General features: G+C 40.9%; 2 protein-coding genes and 1 long non-coding RNA gene across 4 annotated transcripts in view; 2 read left to right on the top strand and 1 right to left on the bottom strand.

Moving 5' to 3' along the window:
• Nucleotides 1-4,675, top strand: part of LOC112145685 (homeobox protein SIX5) — an 8,034-nt gene extending 3,359 nt beyond the window's left edge. The window contains exon 3 of the mRNA XM_024271067.2: nucleotides 2,146-4,675. Coding sequence (XP_024126835.1) covers nucleotides 2,146-3,375 — 1,230 coding nt within the window. The 3' untranslated portion in view covers nucleotides 3,376-4,675. The remainder of the gene's footprint in view (nucleotides 1-2,145) is intronic.
• A 3,251-nt stretch (nucleotides 4,676-7,926) lies between these two features.
• myl9b (myosin, light chain 9b, regulatory) lies at nucleotides 7,927-16,150 on the bottom strand. Of its 2 annotated transcripts, XM_024269654.2 has the most exons (4): nucleotides 16,005-16,150; nucleotides 11,717-11,920; nucleotides 8,697-8,858; nucleotides 8,193-8,595 (listed from the first exon to the last, which is right to left on the bottom strand). In XM_024269654.2, the coding sequence occupies exons 2-4, from the start codon at nucleotides 11,898-11,900 to the stop codon at nucleotides 8,420-8,422; spliced, it is 522 nt and encodes a 173-aa protein (XP_024125422.1). In that variant the 5' UTR covers nucleotides 11,901-11,920; nucleotides 16,005-16,150; the 3' UTR covers nucleotides 8,193-8,419. The 2 variants fall into 2 exon arrangements, with proteins under 2 accessions (XP_036067731.1, XP_024125422.1); XM_036211838.1 differs by lacking the exon at nucleotides 16,005-16,150 and having other exon boundaries at nucleotides 7,927-8,595; nucleotides 11,717-11,917.
• A 149-nt stretch (nucleotides 16,151-16,299) lies between these two features.
• On the top strand, nucleotides 16,300-18,120 carry LOC118598749. The gene is made up of 2 exons (XR_004947847.1): nucleotides 16,300-16,440; nucleotides 17,696-18,120. It is a non-coding gene; the product is annotated as an uncharacterized LOC118598749 (long non-coding RNA).
• Nucleotides 18,121-18,587: the final 467 nt, after the last annotated feature.

The raw sequence follows: 18,587 nt of genomic DNA, 5'->3' as shown, positions 1-18,587 counted from the left end.
ATAGTCCCAGAACTGCACCTCCCACTGCTACAGGTAAGGCCTTGCTTCATATCCTCTAGGAACCATATTAAAGTAACAGTCTTAAATATCCTTGATTTTTTTTATTTTTAATTCTGTGCTCAAATTTCTAGAACTGAGCTTGTAAATGCTTGTCATCCAAGCCCAGAAAGGAGGGAGAAGGATGAAGTTTAATGGCATGAATGACTGACAAAGTTTAGTAACAAAGCCCTTTCCCTGTTAAAAACATCCCAAAGTGCTTAAAAAAACACCCTTTACCACAATGAAACTCCAGCTATTATTATTTTTGGATTACTTATATGGTAAATACATCCCATTGCATAAAAAATTTACCTTCAAATAGACGATTTCATTGTACTTTGAAAGTAAGGCTCCAGCTAGCATCTTTAACTGATACAAAAAGCATTTTTTAACCTTAAGAACATGGATCATAACATCAACTACACCTGCCAAACTGTTAAGATTCAATACACAGTGAGAATACCTGTAAATGGTGTGACAGGTTAAAGTTTTGGGCTGCAGCTCCTTCACTAACATCTGCTGTGTTTATGTCACTGAGCAGAAAGCTAGCATTACCGCTACATTTTCTAGTTGGGCTTTTTCCGGTCCGTACTACCAAGAAAGAAGCTCGACACTGGCGGCACGCATTTAAAAAAATTATGTGCAAACTCACTTTCACTTTCTTACCGTTCATTACTCGGGAGTAGTGCTGCCAGAAACGATGACTTTAATCACAGATTATTTGTTCTGATTAGTCGACTAATCGGGTCATGGGCAAACTGTATGTAAAGCAGACATCTTAACAATCCTTAGCTTTAAACTAACTAAAAACTAGATATATAGCATTACCTGTGAAAATGCTAGAGTGAATGCTGTAAGATGAATTTGGCTGCTGAAGATGCTGAAATTGATAATTGAAAACGCTGAAGCTGATAGCACGCTATAATAGTTAAATGTTAAATTAGCCTAAAAAACGAAAAAACCCTATGTTAGCCAAAACAGCTAGCATGCAGCTGAAATATTTGCTAAACTCCAAAAGAGCCTAAAAACCTTAATAAATGCCAAAATAGTCCCAAAAGCTAGCAGAATGTCATTATAACTTTCAACTTTACTACAATCTGATCCCATATAATATAAAGTAACAACTAATCAACTATTAAATTAGTCGTCGACTATTTTAAAAGTTGGTTAGTTGACTAATTGTGGCAGCCCTACTCAGGAAGTCTTGATACATAGTAATGGCTCACAGCTGTCATGACCTATGTCATGTGATTTTTCAATCCTGTAATGTATATCAATGCTTTAGACCCATGGAGTATGGAGCTAAATCTGGGCCAATATTATTTGAAGCCCAGATAAATTAATTGAAAAAAGTATTGGTGTTTGGTATAAAATATATATATATATATATATATATATATATATATATAAAACTTTTTGTTATTCGAAAATAAATGTAATTATTTTCAGCTTCAAATGTTCTGGTTTTTAGGTTTCAAAACTCAAAAAATCTCAAAACTTATTTTTCAGTTTCAAATCTTTTTTTCAGTTTCAACTCTTGTGGTTTTTTTTTTTTTTTTCAAATCTGAAAGTTTCAGTTACAAAACCTTTGACTCTATTGGTGGATCTAACACGAAGGACCAATCAAAATGGATGAGGATGGTAACTTCAGTCCTGGTGCATTCACCGACTCTGAGAACTGTGATGATTATGGTCAAAAATTGTCTGTTTACTCTGTACTATCATAGTCTGAAGTTGTCCCACGATGGGTGTAAAAAGTTTTACCGCGTATAAACCGCGTCCAAAACTGTTCTGGTCCATTCAAGTTGAAACAGAAAAATAAGTTTTGAAATTGAAATTTTGAGTTTTGAAACCTAAATAGCAGAACATTTGAAGCTGAAAATAATTACATTTATTTTCAAATTTCAACAAGTTTTGGACATTTCTATTTTTTTGACCAACACCAATATTTTTTTCAATTTAATTTATTTGGGTTTCAAATAATTTGGCCCGATTTAGCTCCATAATGGAGCTAATTGGAGCTAAATGTCTCGACTGATTTTGATCTTAAATGTGACGCCTGAGTTGTAGTTTGGAGTTTGCTCATGCTGTAAATTGTCTCCACAGATCTGTAATTGGTTCATTAACGCTCGGCGCCGCCTGCTCCCCGACCTGCTCCGCAAAGACGGCAAAGACCCAACCAAGTTCACCATTTCTCGTAAGGTCGGCAAAAGCGAGGCTCCCGGCGCCCTGGAAGTGGGCGCCTCGACGAGCTCCACCCAGCAGCGCCCGTCTGTGATCCGCTCCACCCCCACGCTGGACCTCAGTCTGCTGGGGAACACGGCAACCGCCATCCTGGCGGGAGCGGGGTACCCGGGCAAGGGGGGGTCCGTGCAGGCGCTCATGAAGCTGGACACTCAGAGCCTGCTGAAGGAAGCCGAGGAGAGGGGGGCGCCGTTGGCTGCAGGAGCCAGCCCCTCCGGTGGGCTCTTCAACACACCTCCCCCAACCCCCCCAGAGCTGTACCCCACCCAGGACTTCAGCGATTTGAGACTCCTGGTGGACGCGGCTCTGCAGAGGGCTGCCGAGCAGGAGAAGCTGAAGGAGGACAAACCTCCAGAGGCTCTGAAGGCAGAGCTGGTGGATACAAAGATGGGGGTTTACAGGAATGACATGGGGCCCACCCCGCCCCCAGAGGAGCAGGTCATGGACCCCTCCAGGGTGCAGAGTCTGATGGAGAGAGCTATGGCCGTTCCAGATGCTGTCAAATCTTCTGTGCCCGCTCCAGTCTTCCTCTCAGCTTCCAGGATGTCTCCTCTTCCTCTGAGTAAGGTCATCTGGAGCCCCCTGGAGAGATCCTCCAGTCCCAACCAGCTCATCCCGGCCCACCTGCCAACCCTAGTGCCGATGTCTGCCTTAGTTCTGGAGACGCCAGATTCCAAAAAACCAGCTGCTGCTCCAAACCCACCTCCCAGCCAAGACGCATCAGAACCAGCACCGAAGCCGGTCCCAGCCTCTAAAAGTCAGGACTCGCCCCAGACGGCCTCCATCGCGGTCCCCCTTCACCTGCCGTTCTACCCGGCCCTCTCCATCCCGCTGCCCGCTCCCCCTGCCCTCCCTGCCTCGACTGTCGCTCCAGCTGCAGCCCCGACCACGTCTGCGATCACCCCCCTTCTGGGCCTCAGCGCTCTGCAGCCCCCCTCCTCAGCCAGCAGCGCTCCGCAGAGGAATTTGGCCGTGGAGCCCGGCGTTTGGAGCATGGCTCACACCAACGCCCGTCAGATGGTAAAGACCCCCGTCACCCCAGTGTGGGGGCCGCAGCACAACCTGCACAAAATGAGCGAACCTGTGAACTAGAGTTTTATCTGCATGAGCTCCACAGACTCTCTTAGACTAGTGTACATAACTCTGAGAATGTATTTTCCTCCCGACTGCAGAGGGGCTCTTTTATCCTTTAAAACACTGTTAGACAGAAACGGCTTCTAGAGCTGCAGTCTCTCCGACTCGACATTCCTCACGGTAAATGTTTTGTTTGGATCTTTCTGTTACGATTCAACATCCCTGGCTTGTATTGTTGTAGTCATCAGCGCAGCACAGTTCTTCAGTCGTCTTGCTGGACTCGATTGAATGTAGAAAAACCGTTTGTGGCATTGATTTCACCTCATTTGAGTGAATTCTGGTTTTTATTCCTTCTACTCATCCCAGGTTTCTTCTTCTTTTTTTTTGTTCTTTTGGGTCGTTATGAAATGTCACCACCGATGCTGAGTGCCAATTCAAAGCTATCTTTTTGTTTTGATGTCTGGATCCGTCAGATCGGTTCGTTCTTTCACGGGATTTAGCCTAAAGTTGAGTAGAGTAGTGCAGAATACGACTTTATATGTTTGGAGGATAGAAGCATGACACTTTTGGGTTACAAAAACCGTCTTTCAACTAAACAAATGTAGCTGTTTTTGTACGAGATCATCTAGTTTGTTCAGAATAGTTTCTAATCATCCATAAAGCTGTAGTTTCTGTGAAACTGTTGGGGTTAACCATAATGCTGAATGCTACCATGATAGTATCTATTGCCAGTAGCAGTGTGTGGAGTGTTCCTGTCGCAGTTTGTTAGTGCTGTTGGGGTTGACGTCGACCATCTCCACGGTCGTTCGGGTGGAAGCTGCGATTCCTCCTGGAAAAACCTCCACGGTTCTCCGTTTCAACGCTCGGCTGAAGCCGGTTTGTTGTTTTCCGCCTTGATACCTCACATTACAGTCGTGTGTAGAGCACCGTGTTGTGTAGGACTCTAAATGTTCATCCCTCTGATCGCTGATACTGGAAATAGCTGGCAGGACGATTAGGTTTTATACGGCAATTGTTCCTGGTTTTAGATGCAAACTGACACAAACCGATGTAAATAGTTGGTGAACTTTTTTCTTTGTGCTGGCGTTAGCTCAGTCTCTTTACGGGAAAGTTCATGTTGTGAATGACTGTTGGCGGTCTGAGCGGCTGCTGTGCCTTAAGCTTATGTCTGAGGGGTCCTCCCTCTTTATTTCGTTCCTCTTTTTGGTTTATTTTTTTATATATTATAAACTCAATAGTCTGTGCAATACATGCCTTAAACTTTAAATGTGTTTTTGTATGAACATTTCAAAGAAATAAAAGTTGAATTTTTCATAAACTTGTCTTTCTTTGTTTTCCTAATTAATTATTTTAACGAAAAAATAAATTTTATATCTGCAGGGGGCGGAGCCAAGCTACTGCTCCGCTGACATTAAAGGGTGACCAAACAGGGAAGTTGGAGGCTGACTCCACCCACAGCCAGATGTAAAAATCCAGTCAGAGGGGCGGGGCTGGGGAACAGGACTGTGTGTTTGAGATCATGCAGGCGGACGCAGCGCTGCGCAGATCGCCTGGATTGCAGTGCATTTTGGGTAGTTTTGACTCAGATGTCACTTATCAATCATCATAAAAATATTGCGATAAAGAGGCGGGTGCAGCTGGAAATCTGGCTGCAAGCTGCCTTATTGACTACAAAACAAAGCATTGTGGGAAACGGTGTCCCGGCAGTTCTTGTGCTTTGACGTGATGCTGATCAGAAATGCCTCGGGCTACATGAAGGAAATCTGCGCATTATGTAACTCTTTCTGGGAAGTGGTGACTCACTGAGGAGAAAATGAACAAGATTTCAAATCCGTGGTTTTATGTGTTTGTGCTGTGTTTAAAAGTTAACTTTAATTTCAGTTTTATTTATTTATTTGGGCTAGTGGACACTTAATGAACGCAGCGGCTATTATTCCTCTGTTCGTCTGCGGACAGATGTTGAAAATTATTATAAAAAACATAATAATAAAGTTCATGCTAAGGGGGAGAGGCATTTTTAAATCCAACTGAACGGTAAGGACAACCCCGACTTCCTGTTCTCGTTTAGTCCCACTGTAAACCTCCATCTCGGACGCCTTTCCCCGCCCCCGCCTGCTCTCGCCGACTATCCAGGCGATCTCAGACACACCCATTACTGGAGGTGCAGATCATGACGTCAGACTTCTGAAACTTACATGGTTTGACCAATCACAAAATTCAGCTGTAATATCTCGATTCAACCTGTAGGCAACAGCATATAGACTTTTTTTGACTATACTTTCCTGAATTAAACAATTTTATTTTAATTTATTAAAAAAATTTGGCCTAACCAACAGACAGCACTTTTAAAACCTCATTTATAGAAGTCAACAGACAAAAAAAGTTGATTTAGGGTTTGGTCAGCCTTGAAAGATCCCCCCCCCCTTGTGTTTTTAACGTTCGTGTGGCATTTTCTCGTGATAGAAGACACATTGAGCTTCAAATTTAATTTCTGAGTATTTATTTTTTCAAATTGTTGTGAATCAGGAGAAGACAAAAAATGCTGTTGAAGAAAGATTGTATTTGTGATGTAGAAGATACGGTGGGCGGGGCCACAAGCTCCCTGTTCCGCTCCATTCTGATACATCCACTTGTAGACGACTAGATCCGTCAGGGTCTTAAAAGAATTAAATGTATGAGTAAAAAAGTGTTGATTTTGACATTTTATGTAAAAATTTTAATTTTTCATCGACAATTATTTTGATTAACCGATGTCAATAAACAGCAGGAGAACCAGTTGTGAACCAATTCATTGTATACCCACCGCCGGTTTGACAAAAGAAGATCACTAAAGCATCACAGCACCAAACATAAGGTAAGAGGCTACAGCTGTGATCATAAAATGAGAATAAGTGAATACATTTGGAAATAAACTGAGAAGTTGGTCTTCATTTTGGACATGGATGGTCTTAAAAAGTCTTCTTGAAGAAAGTTTAAGAACCGATGTCTGTGTGCATTGTTGTCTTCTTCAACTGTACGGCTGGAGAGTTCCAATATTGCTCTCCGTTTTTGCTAGACCAGTAACGTTAGATTGGTGATGTGAGGGCTGTAAGCTAGCAGGAGAGTGTGTAAACAAAGGGATGATGGGAAATGAGGGCATCTTACTCCATGCCAACAGTCCCACCCTCAACTCTGAGGAATTTTTGTGAACTACTGCCACTCTGCAGAAACTGTCCAAGACAGCGAAGCAGTTCTTTTTTTAAAATTATGGCTAAAAACAGCACAATCACAATTAAAACAGATCACAACATGATAGGAGTGTAACTTTTAAGATTGTCTTTCAATTCTTGCAGCAAACAGAGAATTCTTGAACCTGAAACCTGTCGGTCTTTTGCATCTTCCATCTCACTACAACGTCCAGCTTACATTTTTAAATTCATCCAAACTCCAGAAGCACAATGATGACTGAATACTTTCTCCTCCCATGTCGCTGAAGGTTCTCAGTTATCCAGATGATGTCTTGAAGTTGAGTCGTGGCATCTGGACTCAAAATCTTCTTCTTTGAGAGGTTAGTTCACTCATCTGAGCGGCTTTAGCCTGAATATCTTAAATCTTTTCTCCTCAAATAAAAATATGTATGAAAAATAAAATAAATACATTAAGTGAAGTATTTTCCACAGTTTGATTCTCATTCTGGATTGTTCTTCTGCTGCATACATTTCCTTCATGTGAAGTCTGAATTCTTCACTCTTACATTGTTTTCCTGATACCTGATTGCTAAACTAAACAGACTAAACTAAACAGGTTATCTCTACCCTTAGACCCCTGTTTCAGTGAGGAAACCTCCTAAAAAAAAACAGATCCTGGAAAAAATAAAAAATAAAAACTTCAGGGATGTCCACATTAAGGAGGGATCCTCTCCCATGATGAACAGGGATGTACCAGGACTGTTAAAGAGGTTATCTAGCTTATCTAACTCTACAGCTACATGTTTGAATAGTGTAGCAGGTGGGCTTCATCCAGATGGAACTGGGATAGCTGGGGTGGTAGGAGATGAGCCAGAGGCGAGGTCCACTACCACGTACAGGAGCCCAGACAAGTCACCTGGAATCAACCAACTAAAGGACCAATCAGGACTAGCAGTTGACTCTCACCTCAAAGTTTTAGGCTTTGAGCATGTGGAACAAAGTTCTCCTGCCATCTAAACATTAAAAATGTAACACCAATGTGCAGAGAGAATTCTGTTTTTCACGATGAGTCCAGCGGAGGAAACATCAGAGCTTTAGGAGATTGTAGTTCCACTCAAACCATCAAATTAGGCTTCAGATTTTTCTTAAAAACTAAAGTCAGACGCTTGGTGATGAACCTCTTTTTTCAAACATTTATCTGTGGCTGATGCATTTATTACAGACCTTATAACAGTGATTGGTTGAACTGGATCATTTATGAACCAAATTTCTTGTCATTCAGGGTTAAATTTGTCTTTAAAATGTTTTTTATTTAGTTTGTACAATAAGACAAGAGTTTTCTGAGGAGGATTCATAAAAACATTGAGGACAGTTAAATATGAGAAGACAGAAAACACCAGTGTGGAGATCTGAGACATCTACAGCTTCTTTATTGGCTTAAGCAGTTCCTTTATTTCATGTCTGATCCCTCAACAGGTAGATTTTAGGCTAAGCAACAAGGAGAACAGATAATGAGCTCTATTGATTGTCAAAGTCAGAATCATTAGTTGCTTGGTTACTTCATACAGAGACATTACAGTGCAGGTGTGGCAGCTAACTGGCAGGAAGAGGTAAACGTGGCTAACGAGCGTCTCAAAGCCGCCGCAGACTCACTGGAGTCCGATGCATAACTCTGGATTCATCCCTGAACTGTGGACGAAGCTGCTGGTCCGGTTCAGAGAGTTTCAAGAACATTTCTTTGGGTTTCAAGCACGCTGACTTGACTCATTTCAACCATTCCCTTTTCACACTGATAGAGTATTTTTAAAACTTTTGGGACGCCTGCTACTTCTTGAGACAGAATTCGGGGATCATCTGTGGTGGGCAGGGAGATGCTGGGGAGTGGTCCTCTTCCTCTATTCATCATCCTTGTCTTTGGCGCCGTGTTTGAGGATACGGGTGAACTCGGCGTAGTTGAAGTTTCCCTTTTTATCAATAGGAGCCTCCCGGAACAGCTCGTCCACCTCTTCGTCGGTGAAGCGGTCGCCCATCGTGGTCAGCAGCTCTCTCAGGTGGTCCTCGTGGATCACGCCTTGAGAAGAGAAAACACGGTAAGGGGTTTCCTGGAGCGAGGGGTTAGGGCAGGGGTCAGCAACCTTTAACAGTAAAACCTCTGGGTTAGAGCATTCCGACCTGATCCCTCCTCGTCGAAGCAGGCGAAGGCGTTGCGGATGACATCCTCCGGGTCCGTCCCGTTCAGCCGCTCTCCGAACATAGTGAGGAACATGGTGAAGTTGATGGGTCCTGGTGCTTCGCTCATCATTCCCTCCAGGTATTCATCAGAGGGGTTCTTACCTGAGGAAGGAAACGTCTGTCACAGTTTGGCAACAAAAACAATCCCGTCCTGAACTAAGCTAAGGATCCAGAGAGAGTTTGGACCGACCACCTTTACTGCTTTGACAGGATTAGGAGATTAAAACTGGCATCTGATCAACACACTAAAGAGATGATACGCTAGTGCACATGTGTCAAACTAGTAGAATTATGACAGAATTTATTTTTATGAAGAGTAAAATATTGAAAGTTATTTAAAGTTTAAGTTGATTTATTCTGGAATAATATTCCTGCCTTTATATTCATAATTATGTTAAAAAGTTAAGTTTTTAAAGTTTTAAAAATGTAGTTTTAGAGTGTTCAGTAAATGTTTGTTCTATTCGGCCCGCGACATAAGGTGTGTTTTGGATTTTGGCCCCTTGTGTGATTGAGTTTGACACCCCTGAGTTAGTGACAGCAGAAGTTTGGAAGTGACTGTGTCCACATATTCCATTGACTGTATCTGAGACCTGGAGTGAATGTGACATCATCCATAAAAAATGGTTTACCTCCAGTTCCAACCAAAAAAAGTTAACTCAGCTTCCACTTTTGGGTGATGCAGACGCCACCATTTTGGAACCAGATGTCTTCAGTAATCAGCGATCGGTCTGAATAATCGTTTCTATCGTAATCACTTGCGCCTTTCAGTCATTAATTTACAGTATTAAAAGGGTAATCAAACAGTAAATCAGCTTTTTTTGTCTGTTGACCTCTATAAATGAGGCTTTAAAAGTGCTGTCTGTTGTCATTGCCACATTTTTGACCATTTAAAATAAACTTGCTTAATTCCTGTAATTATAGTCTAAAACCGTCTGTGTGCAGATTGAAACCAGGTATTACGGTTGAATTTTATGATTGGTCAACTGCTGTAAGTCCCACGTCATTTCAGAAGTTTCACGTCATCCTGCTCTGAACTCAAGAATAAAAGCCCCGCCCATCTTTGATTCTGTAGCGGTCAGTCGTTATTGTGTTAGCGTTAGCATGGCTCTCTTTAGCATGGTATGTAGATTTATTGCCTTCAGTTGTCAAAAATCTACTGGGTTGCACAACTTTCCAGTGGACTTGGAAGATAGGGAACAGTAGTTTAGTTCAACTGGCGATGAATCCAGCGAACTGCGTCCTGATGATGGATTTGCAATGAACGTTTCATTCTGGATTGTTAGCTTAAAATGTTAGCCTTTGTTAGCTATGATGCTAGCAGCATCTTCCCACTCTCAGACACGGGTCCCCTTTGGACCTGCTAACCATCATCTCTGCCAGGTGTTGTGCCAAAATATGTATCCCCTGTTGCTGGCATCATTGATTTGTTTTGTAACACTCATACTGCGGCCCGCCGTCGGGCATTACATAGAAAAACCTCCTCAACCTCCACAAAAAGTTCTGTGGTGAAAGCATAGACACATATTATTATCACTATATCCGTATCACACTATACAATCAATAGGTGAAATTGGCATCACTTTGCTTTGCATCACTTTCCATTATTGAAGACGCAGTGTAGCCTCCCCTAGCCCAGCCCCCTTTTTTTGCATTTTCCAATCTGGGCTGTGAGTGGAGTCAGCCTCCAACTGTCCTGTTGTGTTATCATTTAAATTCACTTTTAGTTTTTAGATTTGATCTTACTTTTATCATGGGGGCGGGGCTTTGAGCCCACAGGCTATCATGACACGGTTGACATTGGGTAACAGTGGTTATGGTGCCGTCATTTCTGCTCCAGAACAGCGCGGTTGGCGCCACCTGTGACATCCATTGACTGCATATGAGAGCTGGACCAAGTGACGTCATCCATAGAAAACTGTTTACTTCCAGCGCCAACCAATGATCTCAATTCAGTCGCCTTTGTTTTTTTTTTTGTTTTTTTTTTTTGCACCGCCATGTTGGAGCCAGACATTGTCAGTGAGCAGTGATCGGTTCGAGTCAGTACAAGTTTCTATGGGAACCACATTCCCCAATCAGGAGCGAGATTGTTGGAAGGCCACACCCCTACTGCTTCAAGGGAGGCTACACAAAATCTGTCAAACGTCTTAAGCATTGAATGTGATGGCCAGCAGGCTCCACCTACTTTTATTGAGGCATCGGATTGGTCAGTTGATAACTTGAACTACAGAAAATATTTCACAAAAAAAATTAAGTTAAAAAGGTATCAGAGCAAGAACAGTTATTCTGACCAATAGAATGACTGAGTATAGCTGTTTATTTCTCTATAGTAGTCTATGGGATTTTGGCTTCTTGGAGCCAGCAGGTACTTCCTGTTTGGAACACCAGGGAGGAGGGGTTACCCAGTCCAGTTCTCATTTACAGTCAATGGGCAAATCACCATGGTTGATTTGAAGCCTTTTAAAAACATCTGCTCATCTTTAATGGGATCGAGTACAATGTCACTTAGTTCATGTTTTCACAAGACAATGGTAAATAGTTGATGAGCAAAAAACACTAATAAAAGTGTAAGTTGCTGGTGAAATCAAGCTTTAAGTGTAAAACTCTTGAGTGGGTTGTTTTTGTGGATTGCACCTGACAAAAAAATGACAATCATGTCAAAAAAGACAAAGTTGTTTTACTAAATCTCAATAATTGTTCCCTCATGCGACTATCGAATCAAAGGAATTCACCTGGAAACCTTTTAGCATGAGGCCACCTCTCATTCCGGCAAATACAAACAAATTAATTTTCAGTTTATGAAGCTCAGACCCAGAAATCTGATGGCATCACCTCATCTGTCCATGATCCTACATAGATCCCTCTCCTCTCATCAGTGATCAGTTGATGCTTTTCAGGGAGAATTCGCCCCTCAGTGAGGTTATATCAGAGCAACACGAGTCCCCGTCAAAGCTGCTGTTTACCCAGTGAGGCCAGCATGTCATGCAGATCCTCCTTATCGATGAACCCGTCTCTGTTCTGGTCGATCATGTTGAAGGCCTCTTTGAACTCCTGGATCTGAGACTGGTCGAACATGGCGAAGACGTTGGAGGTGGCCCTCTGAGGGCGCTTTTTGGTGGTCTTTCCCTTGGCGCGTTTGCTTGACATCTTGGCGTCTGGTTGTAGATCTGTACAGAGAAAATGACTGAAATGTTGATTCTATTTTCATCTTCTTGCAAAGAAAAACGTGTGGTGATTTTTTCTTTATTACACCTTAAGGAGAGAAAAACAGCAGGTTCTGTGACGGGGGTGAAAATGGAAAGTCGGTTTCAGGCCTACACAGACGTTAGCCTGTCTGTCACTCATGCACTGTTCCACCAGGATTCATCATTCTATATGTGCGTGTTTTTATACAGGTGTGGAGGAAACCACTGTGACACCCAGAGGTGACAAACAGACAGAGCTGCTCAAACCTGCTCACTATTGCTCGCTTATGTTGCTGGTTTAACAGGATTCAGGCTGATCAGAAACTCTGAAATCTGCACTGAGAACACAGATCCCAGAGAAATAATTTAAAAATTCTTGGACATCTTTTTTTAACAAGCAAAAAAAAAAAAAATTGCCAATGGGGAAAGAAACTTTCTCTTACTAAGAATTCTTATTTTAAAGAAAGAAATTCTAGTCACTTAAACGTGTTTCCTTAAAAACATCTAAGACTGAGTTTCTTGCAATAAGAGACTTTTTACTTTCTCAACACTAATTTTTTGCATTGTGACTCCAAGGCTGCCAGTTACATGTCTACTCTGTATGCCAGCAGTTTAAAACCAAACCAGTAAACTGAAGGCCCCATCATAAAAAAAAACACATTTTTATTATAACTATGAAAAATAAGAATAATTTTAAAACTCCACATCAAGAGGGATATAAAGGACCACTTTGGAGACAATGTGGCTCTCCCACTGCGAACCCTTTTCACATTTTTTGGGGCGTAAAGACATATTGGAAGGAGGTTTAAATGTGTCTGAGTGCAGTGTTTAAACCTTCAATACCTCTAAGTTTTAAGGCTTCATTGTTGGAATTAATACTTCTTCTTGTTTCATGTAAAAAGCAGTAACAACTGTCAGGAGTCAGAGCTCTGTCTCCACCTCTGGTCGCAGGCGGGAGCAGTCTCCAGAGAACTGACTGAACTACATCGCCCAGCAGCCCCAGCGCACAGTTCCTGGATGCTGCTCAGCTGTCTCTCATTTGCCAATCACCCTCATGAAACTTAAACACTGCAGAGAGCATCACCCAGTGTGAGGTATTAAGCGTGTTTGAGATGACCAAGGCGGACCCGGCGCTGCACAGATCACCTGCAGCGCGGTGCATGCTGGGTAGTTTCTGTCACCGACGTCAAATGTGCGCCGTCACGGAATATCGCGGGAAGAGGCCGGGTTCAAGGCGCCTTCCTAAGCCAGCACAGCCAGAAAACAGGTACTGCACTGGCTTCAAGCTGCCTCAAGGACTACAAAACAATGCATTGTGGGAAACGGTGTCTACACAATTCTCGTAGTTCGATGTAACATAACTGGTGCTAAATGAAGGGAATCTGTGTATTTTTTTTTTACTCTTTCTGGAAGGTAGTGAATAACTGATGAAAAATGAGCACGATTTGAAATAATCTGTATTTATGTGAGTTATTGTTGTCTTTAAAATTAACTTTAATTTCTATTTTATCTGTTCATTTGGGACAATGCACATGAAATGAATCCCGTTGCTGTTTTTTTTAATCTGCTTTACTCTAAAATATGTTAAAAATAATATCAAAGACATAACAGCACAGATCATACTAGGAGGAGTGGCATATTAAAATTCAACCAAATGTTGAGGACAACCCCCAACTCCTTGATCTCGTACAGTCTCGTCGTTCACCTTCATCTCAGGCGCCTTTCTCCGTCCCTCCTGACGATCCAGGCGAGCTGCTGGGTCATCTCAAACACATCTAATGTTTTGTGCCACCTTGCCTGTATTACTAAGTGTTTCATTCTGAACCTGACCTGGAATTTTCATCAAATTTGGAAAAAGTTCATTATATTTATTTCCCCTACAAGACCAGAATTCAAGTGACACTTTTAAAGGAAAAAACAATAAGAAAAGATGGAAAGGGTTCAATTGTACCCTCTTTTACATTGTTTTATTGAGATTACTACTTGCATACGAATGTGTATCTATTAATATTTATAATTTCCCTTTTTTCTGGAAGGTGTGCTGTATCTTCTGAACTTCATTAAATTAACAAGTATATCAGAGTGGCCATTGCTCTGACGAGGATGACCTTTGATTGTGTTTTATGTTGTCTAATCAAAATATACATTTAAAAAAAAGAAAATAATACTCTACTTTTTAGATAAACATACCAATCAAAAATAAATGTATTTGTAAAAAAAAGTCAACAATAAAGTGTTTTTCTTTGGAAAAAAAAAATGTAAATGTGGAAGAAAGAGAGGCTAATCGTATATTATCAGTTATTGCTAGAAAAATAATTACAATAAATCAGAAAAGCGTCAAATCACCAACAATAAATCAATGGAAAAGTAAATCCAAACAAGTTTACGTTATGGTTAAAAATGACTCCTTCCCGTTGTTGAATATTTAAAGTGAGGGATGCTGGGTGATTTTGTTATTTACACATATATAAGTAGTTATATGTATGTAGTGGTAGCCAGACTAACAGATGGATAAGCAGAAATATGTGGAAAATTGTGCTACAATTGTTGTTTATTTTTGTTAATGTTGGTGAATTTAGGAATACTATGTTGGAATTGAGGATGCATGTTTGTTTAATGTTTTGTTTGTGTTTTGAATTTTGGTTTGTATAATTTGATTTTTTTTTTTAATAAAAAGTGAAAAATAAATAAGTGTTATTTAATTTAGTTAAAAGATAGAAAATAAAACTACTTTTCCTTGAGCAGTCATAGATGTTTTGTTAAGACATCAAAATTAAATTGTCCCAAACAAACCACTTGGATTATGTTAATAATATACCTTGAAAAACTGACCATTACTCTCTTATAACAAGAAAAAAACCAGATAATTCAAGACTGCTTATCCAAATGAGGTTTGATAAAGTAGATATGTTTGTTTTTCTTCTTTTGCTTGATTGCTTAAAATAAATCAACTCCAAAACCAATTCCAAAACATTCCACTGCCCTTTTTTCAGACCGTCAGGGAGTATGTTTTGGAGCCTTTCCTGCTCCATTTCATTTCGTCCACCCTGCCAGCACTGACGGGTTTGCTGTCACTGATGCATGGCTGCCTCCATGATGCACTCATGTGTGATCCAACAAGAAAAAAAAGGTGAGGTTCTGCCGTCTATTCTATTCTTTATCCTGCACTGAGCTTCTCCAACATTCATCTGTGTCACCACTTCTACTGAGCATGCAAATCCAGCACAGCTGCTGCGGCTGCTGCTCAGTGTTTATGATCCAGGTGAATATTTGACTCCACTTCATTACAGAGATCCATATTTGGGTTTCTCGTGTTCTATCTTATCTGAGACACTCAGACAAACAGGCTGCGTTTTGCCTCTCTGTGAGCTGGATTAATGAAACCTGGAGAAGGTGTGCCCTTTTCCTTCTTCCAGATCACAATCCCAGAGGAAGTGAGGAACAAAACGACATCTAGCTGAGGGTCAAAGTTGCAAGAACAAAGGAATTCCTCAGACTGAGGAGACTTTCCTGATTTAGTCCTCCCTCTTATTTCTGGAGTTATTTTGTCCTTTAAGGATGCATGAAAATGCTACGTGAAGATCTTCATGATCTAACGAGAACAGAAAAGAGGCAGTCATCTGCTCAGAGAGCAGAAACTGCCAGAGTTTTTTGACGTCAGCAGCTCGCCGGCTTCACTTGGATCCACAATGCTGTTTGTTCTCAGAGCCCGCTGGCATCCTCTGTGGATGCTTTTATTCACTGGAGAATCACAAAGCTCCTCTGTCCCTTTTGTTCAGCGGGAGCACTCAGCATCGCTTTGATATCATCAGTCAGGCGGACTTTCCTTTCCTCAAGTCCTGGAGAATCTCAAAAGCAAACCAGTGTGAGGCAATATCTGGATGACGTGCATGCATCTGGAAATTCAGTAAAGATGGGAGGAACTGCATGGTTCTGCACCCCCACAGATCCAACTCTTCCAACACTGAAAATCTCCATGTCTTCCTCCAGAAGTGACTCCTCTCTGACAGTAGCAGCCCACATCTTCAGAGTTTCCAGGATGACTTTAAGGGGGTCTTGCTCTTACCTTGAGGTTTTAAGTGTTCGGGACTCCTTCAGTCTTCTTTGGTCCGTCAGCACTCGAAGGGAAGCAGGCTACTGAAAAGTTTGCCTGAAGAATCGGTCTCCCAGTGGGCCCCTCCCCTCCGCGGCCCCGGCCAATGGAGAGGGCGGCCCGTCCCGCACAAACACATCCCCGGCCGGGGCCGTTTGTCCATACATGGCGAAGGAATGCTCAGGCGGAGGACCGCCGCCGCCGCCGCCGCCATGAAGCGCCGCTGCTCGGGATGTTTGGAGGAAAGGGCCGAAATGACAGGAACTGCGATAAAGCTGCCTTATTTAGAGAAAGGGGCCCAAACAGCGCGAGGCGGGGAGGATGGAGCAGACATGCGCGCGCGCGGAGAGGGGATGCAGAGGCGGCGTCTGCTTTGAAGGACAGCAGGCTTCCTTAAAAAGGCAGAAAGGTTCATACAAGAAACCTCCATCACCAATATGCGCCAAATGCTTTCATGTCGACATGTTCCTCACATTTTAACTTCTTATAATTCAAAATTAGTCAGAATTATTCACTTCATCTAAGTATTTTATTTTACTTAAAAAGTATTTTTTTTTTTTACATTTTAAAATATTTGTTATATTCTAGTCCCTTCAAATGTTTCCGCCCGAAGAGGTTGTCAACATGTGCACACCTTAAATAATAATTACTTTTTTCTTTATAATCATATTTTTTTCCACGTTTTTTTTTAATAAATTAAGTTAAATGATCTGTTAAGAGCGCACTGACTCCCCCTAGTGGGGAGAGATAGTATTTACAAGACCTTTGTCTACAAATTTAAAACATCACTTAAAATTGTAATTCCTGTATAATTTAGCAAAAACTGTTGTTTTTATAATCACATATTTTTGACATGTTTCTATAACATTTGTCAAAAATCATAGTGGGTTTATAAATGGAACTGCAGCCTCACTTTCATTGTCCTTACCAACAAGTAGTCTATACCTTAGTCAATACTAAAAGTAAGGCAGTATACTTTAAAGTTTAATTTGTATGTACAACATCTTTTTATTGCAAATTTAAAATGTTCCGATTTAGTCTGAAGAAAAATTCAGTTAGTGTACTTCCTACACCACATGTACACATTCCATGGTAGACTTGCAATACTCTCAAGCATGCTCAGTAAAATACAATTCAAATGTATTTTTGCTTAGGGTTAGAGGTATTTTTTATTTATCTCTTACAGGGAAATTTGTAACATTGCACAAAGTTTTCAAGACAAAGGAACACCATAAGAAAATGAAAAAAAGAAACAATATTCTTCTCATCTGTTCATCTTTTGTTGTGTACATATGCTGATGATTTATGAAATGCAACAAAACGTTTGTTTCTTTCATTTTTAACTCAGGAATTTTTACTTAGAATACATGTCTTTTAAGAACATTTGAAAGCAGCGTAAAGTTGCAATAAATGTCAAAAGCAGCATAAACCAAATAAAATCACTTAAAATGTACATATAAACAGAAGGGACTTAAATGCACTCATAAGAGTAAAAGTCTGATTTTACTAAAAGTCAACTTTATCTAAAAAAAATACTTTTACTCTTTATAAAATAACATGATAGTCTGCATGCATAGACATAATATAGCATTAGACTGATCATCTCTGACGTCCTTACAATAACAGTTTGGATTAATGGTGACATCATTTCCATTTGGCACCAGAAGGACCGTTCAACAAAACCACCACAGCGACATGAGCTCGACGAGGACCCACATCACCTGGATCAGCTGAGGCGGACGGTGGTGGACATCTTTTATTTTTAATTCTACAAGGAAGAGCAGCTCCTGGTTCTCTCATCACTGTGGAGGACGTGAACGGGCGACGTCTGGAGTCTTGAGCTGTCATGGGGATCGGAGAGAACGTCCAGCAGCTGCACACTCTTCAACCCAGCACTAAACTTTTTTTTCTTTCATTTCTTACTGAATTTTTTTTTTCCAGTGGATAAAAATGTACTCTTTAAGGTCATCTATTAGGTTCTTTAAAAGTAAAAAAACAGACAGTATTATTATAGATTATGCTTTCTAACAATGACATGTGTAAAGAGGCCCCTACTGCAAATAAAGGGAAACTAATTCTGAATTATCAATGATTGTTTGGGATGTTTTGAATCATTTCATCTGTTTGAAAAATAAATTTTGTACAAGGCTGACTTTGAACTACATTTCCTTTTGTCTTACCTGTGTGCTAGAACAGTAGGAATAAACAGAAGAGACTGGTTACTAAAGGGTTCAACATAAATGGGGTTCAAAATAAATGTATAATTCATCATTAAGAAAAACAGTAGAAATATTCATTCATAACTTACATTAGTAATACTAATGTAAGTATTACTTACATTGTTGATATGATCACATAATGGTATTATTACAATATGAGGAGTATTTTTTTTTTTTTTAGTTAAGTTAATCGTGACAGCTTCTTAAAGCTGGAGCTAATATTTAGGTGAATCCTTTAAATACAGTCAGAGTGAAGCAGAATGAACTAATATCAGTCAGAATGTGATGAACATCAGGTCTGAAGAGGTTAAACATGACTGATGCTGCCTCTTCTGCT

The sequence above is a fragment of the Oryzias melastigma genome, linkage group LG5 (assembly GCF_002922805.2).
Source record: "Oryzias melastigma strain HK-1 linkage group LG5, ASM292280v2, whole genome shotgun sequence".
NCBI classification, from domain to species: Eukaryota; Metazoa; Chordata; class Actinopteri; order Beloniformes; family Adrianichthyidae; genus Oryzias; species Oryzias melastigma.
Note: the sequence above shows the minus strand (reverse complement) of the source record. Positions and strands in the feature narration are given on the sequence as shown.

Bases quoted from the DNA above. Each gene is read 5' to 3' on its own strand.
- myl9b (XM_024269654.2), bottom strand. From the start codon at position 11,900: ATGTCAAGCAAACGCGCCAAGGGAAAGACCACCAAAAAGCGCCCTCAG. The intron at 8,859-11,716 runs GTAAACAGCAGC...TTCCTTCCTCAG, and splicing joins TGACATGCTGGCCTCACTGG to GTAAGAACCCCTCTGATGAA. The intron at 8,596-8,696 runs GTCGGAATGCTC...TCTCTTCTCAAG, and splicing joins CTTCGACGAGGAGGGATCAG to GCGTGATCCACGAGGACCAC.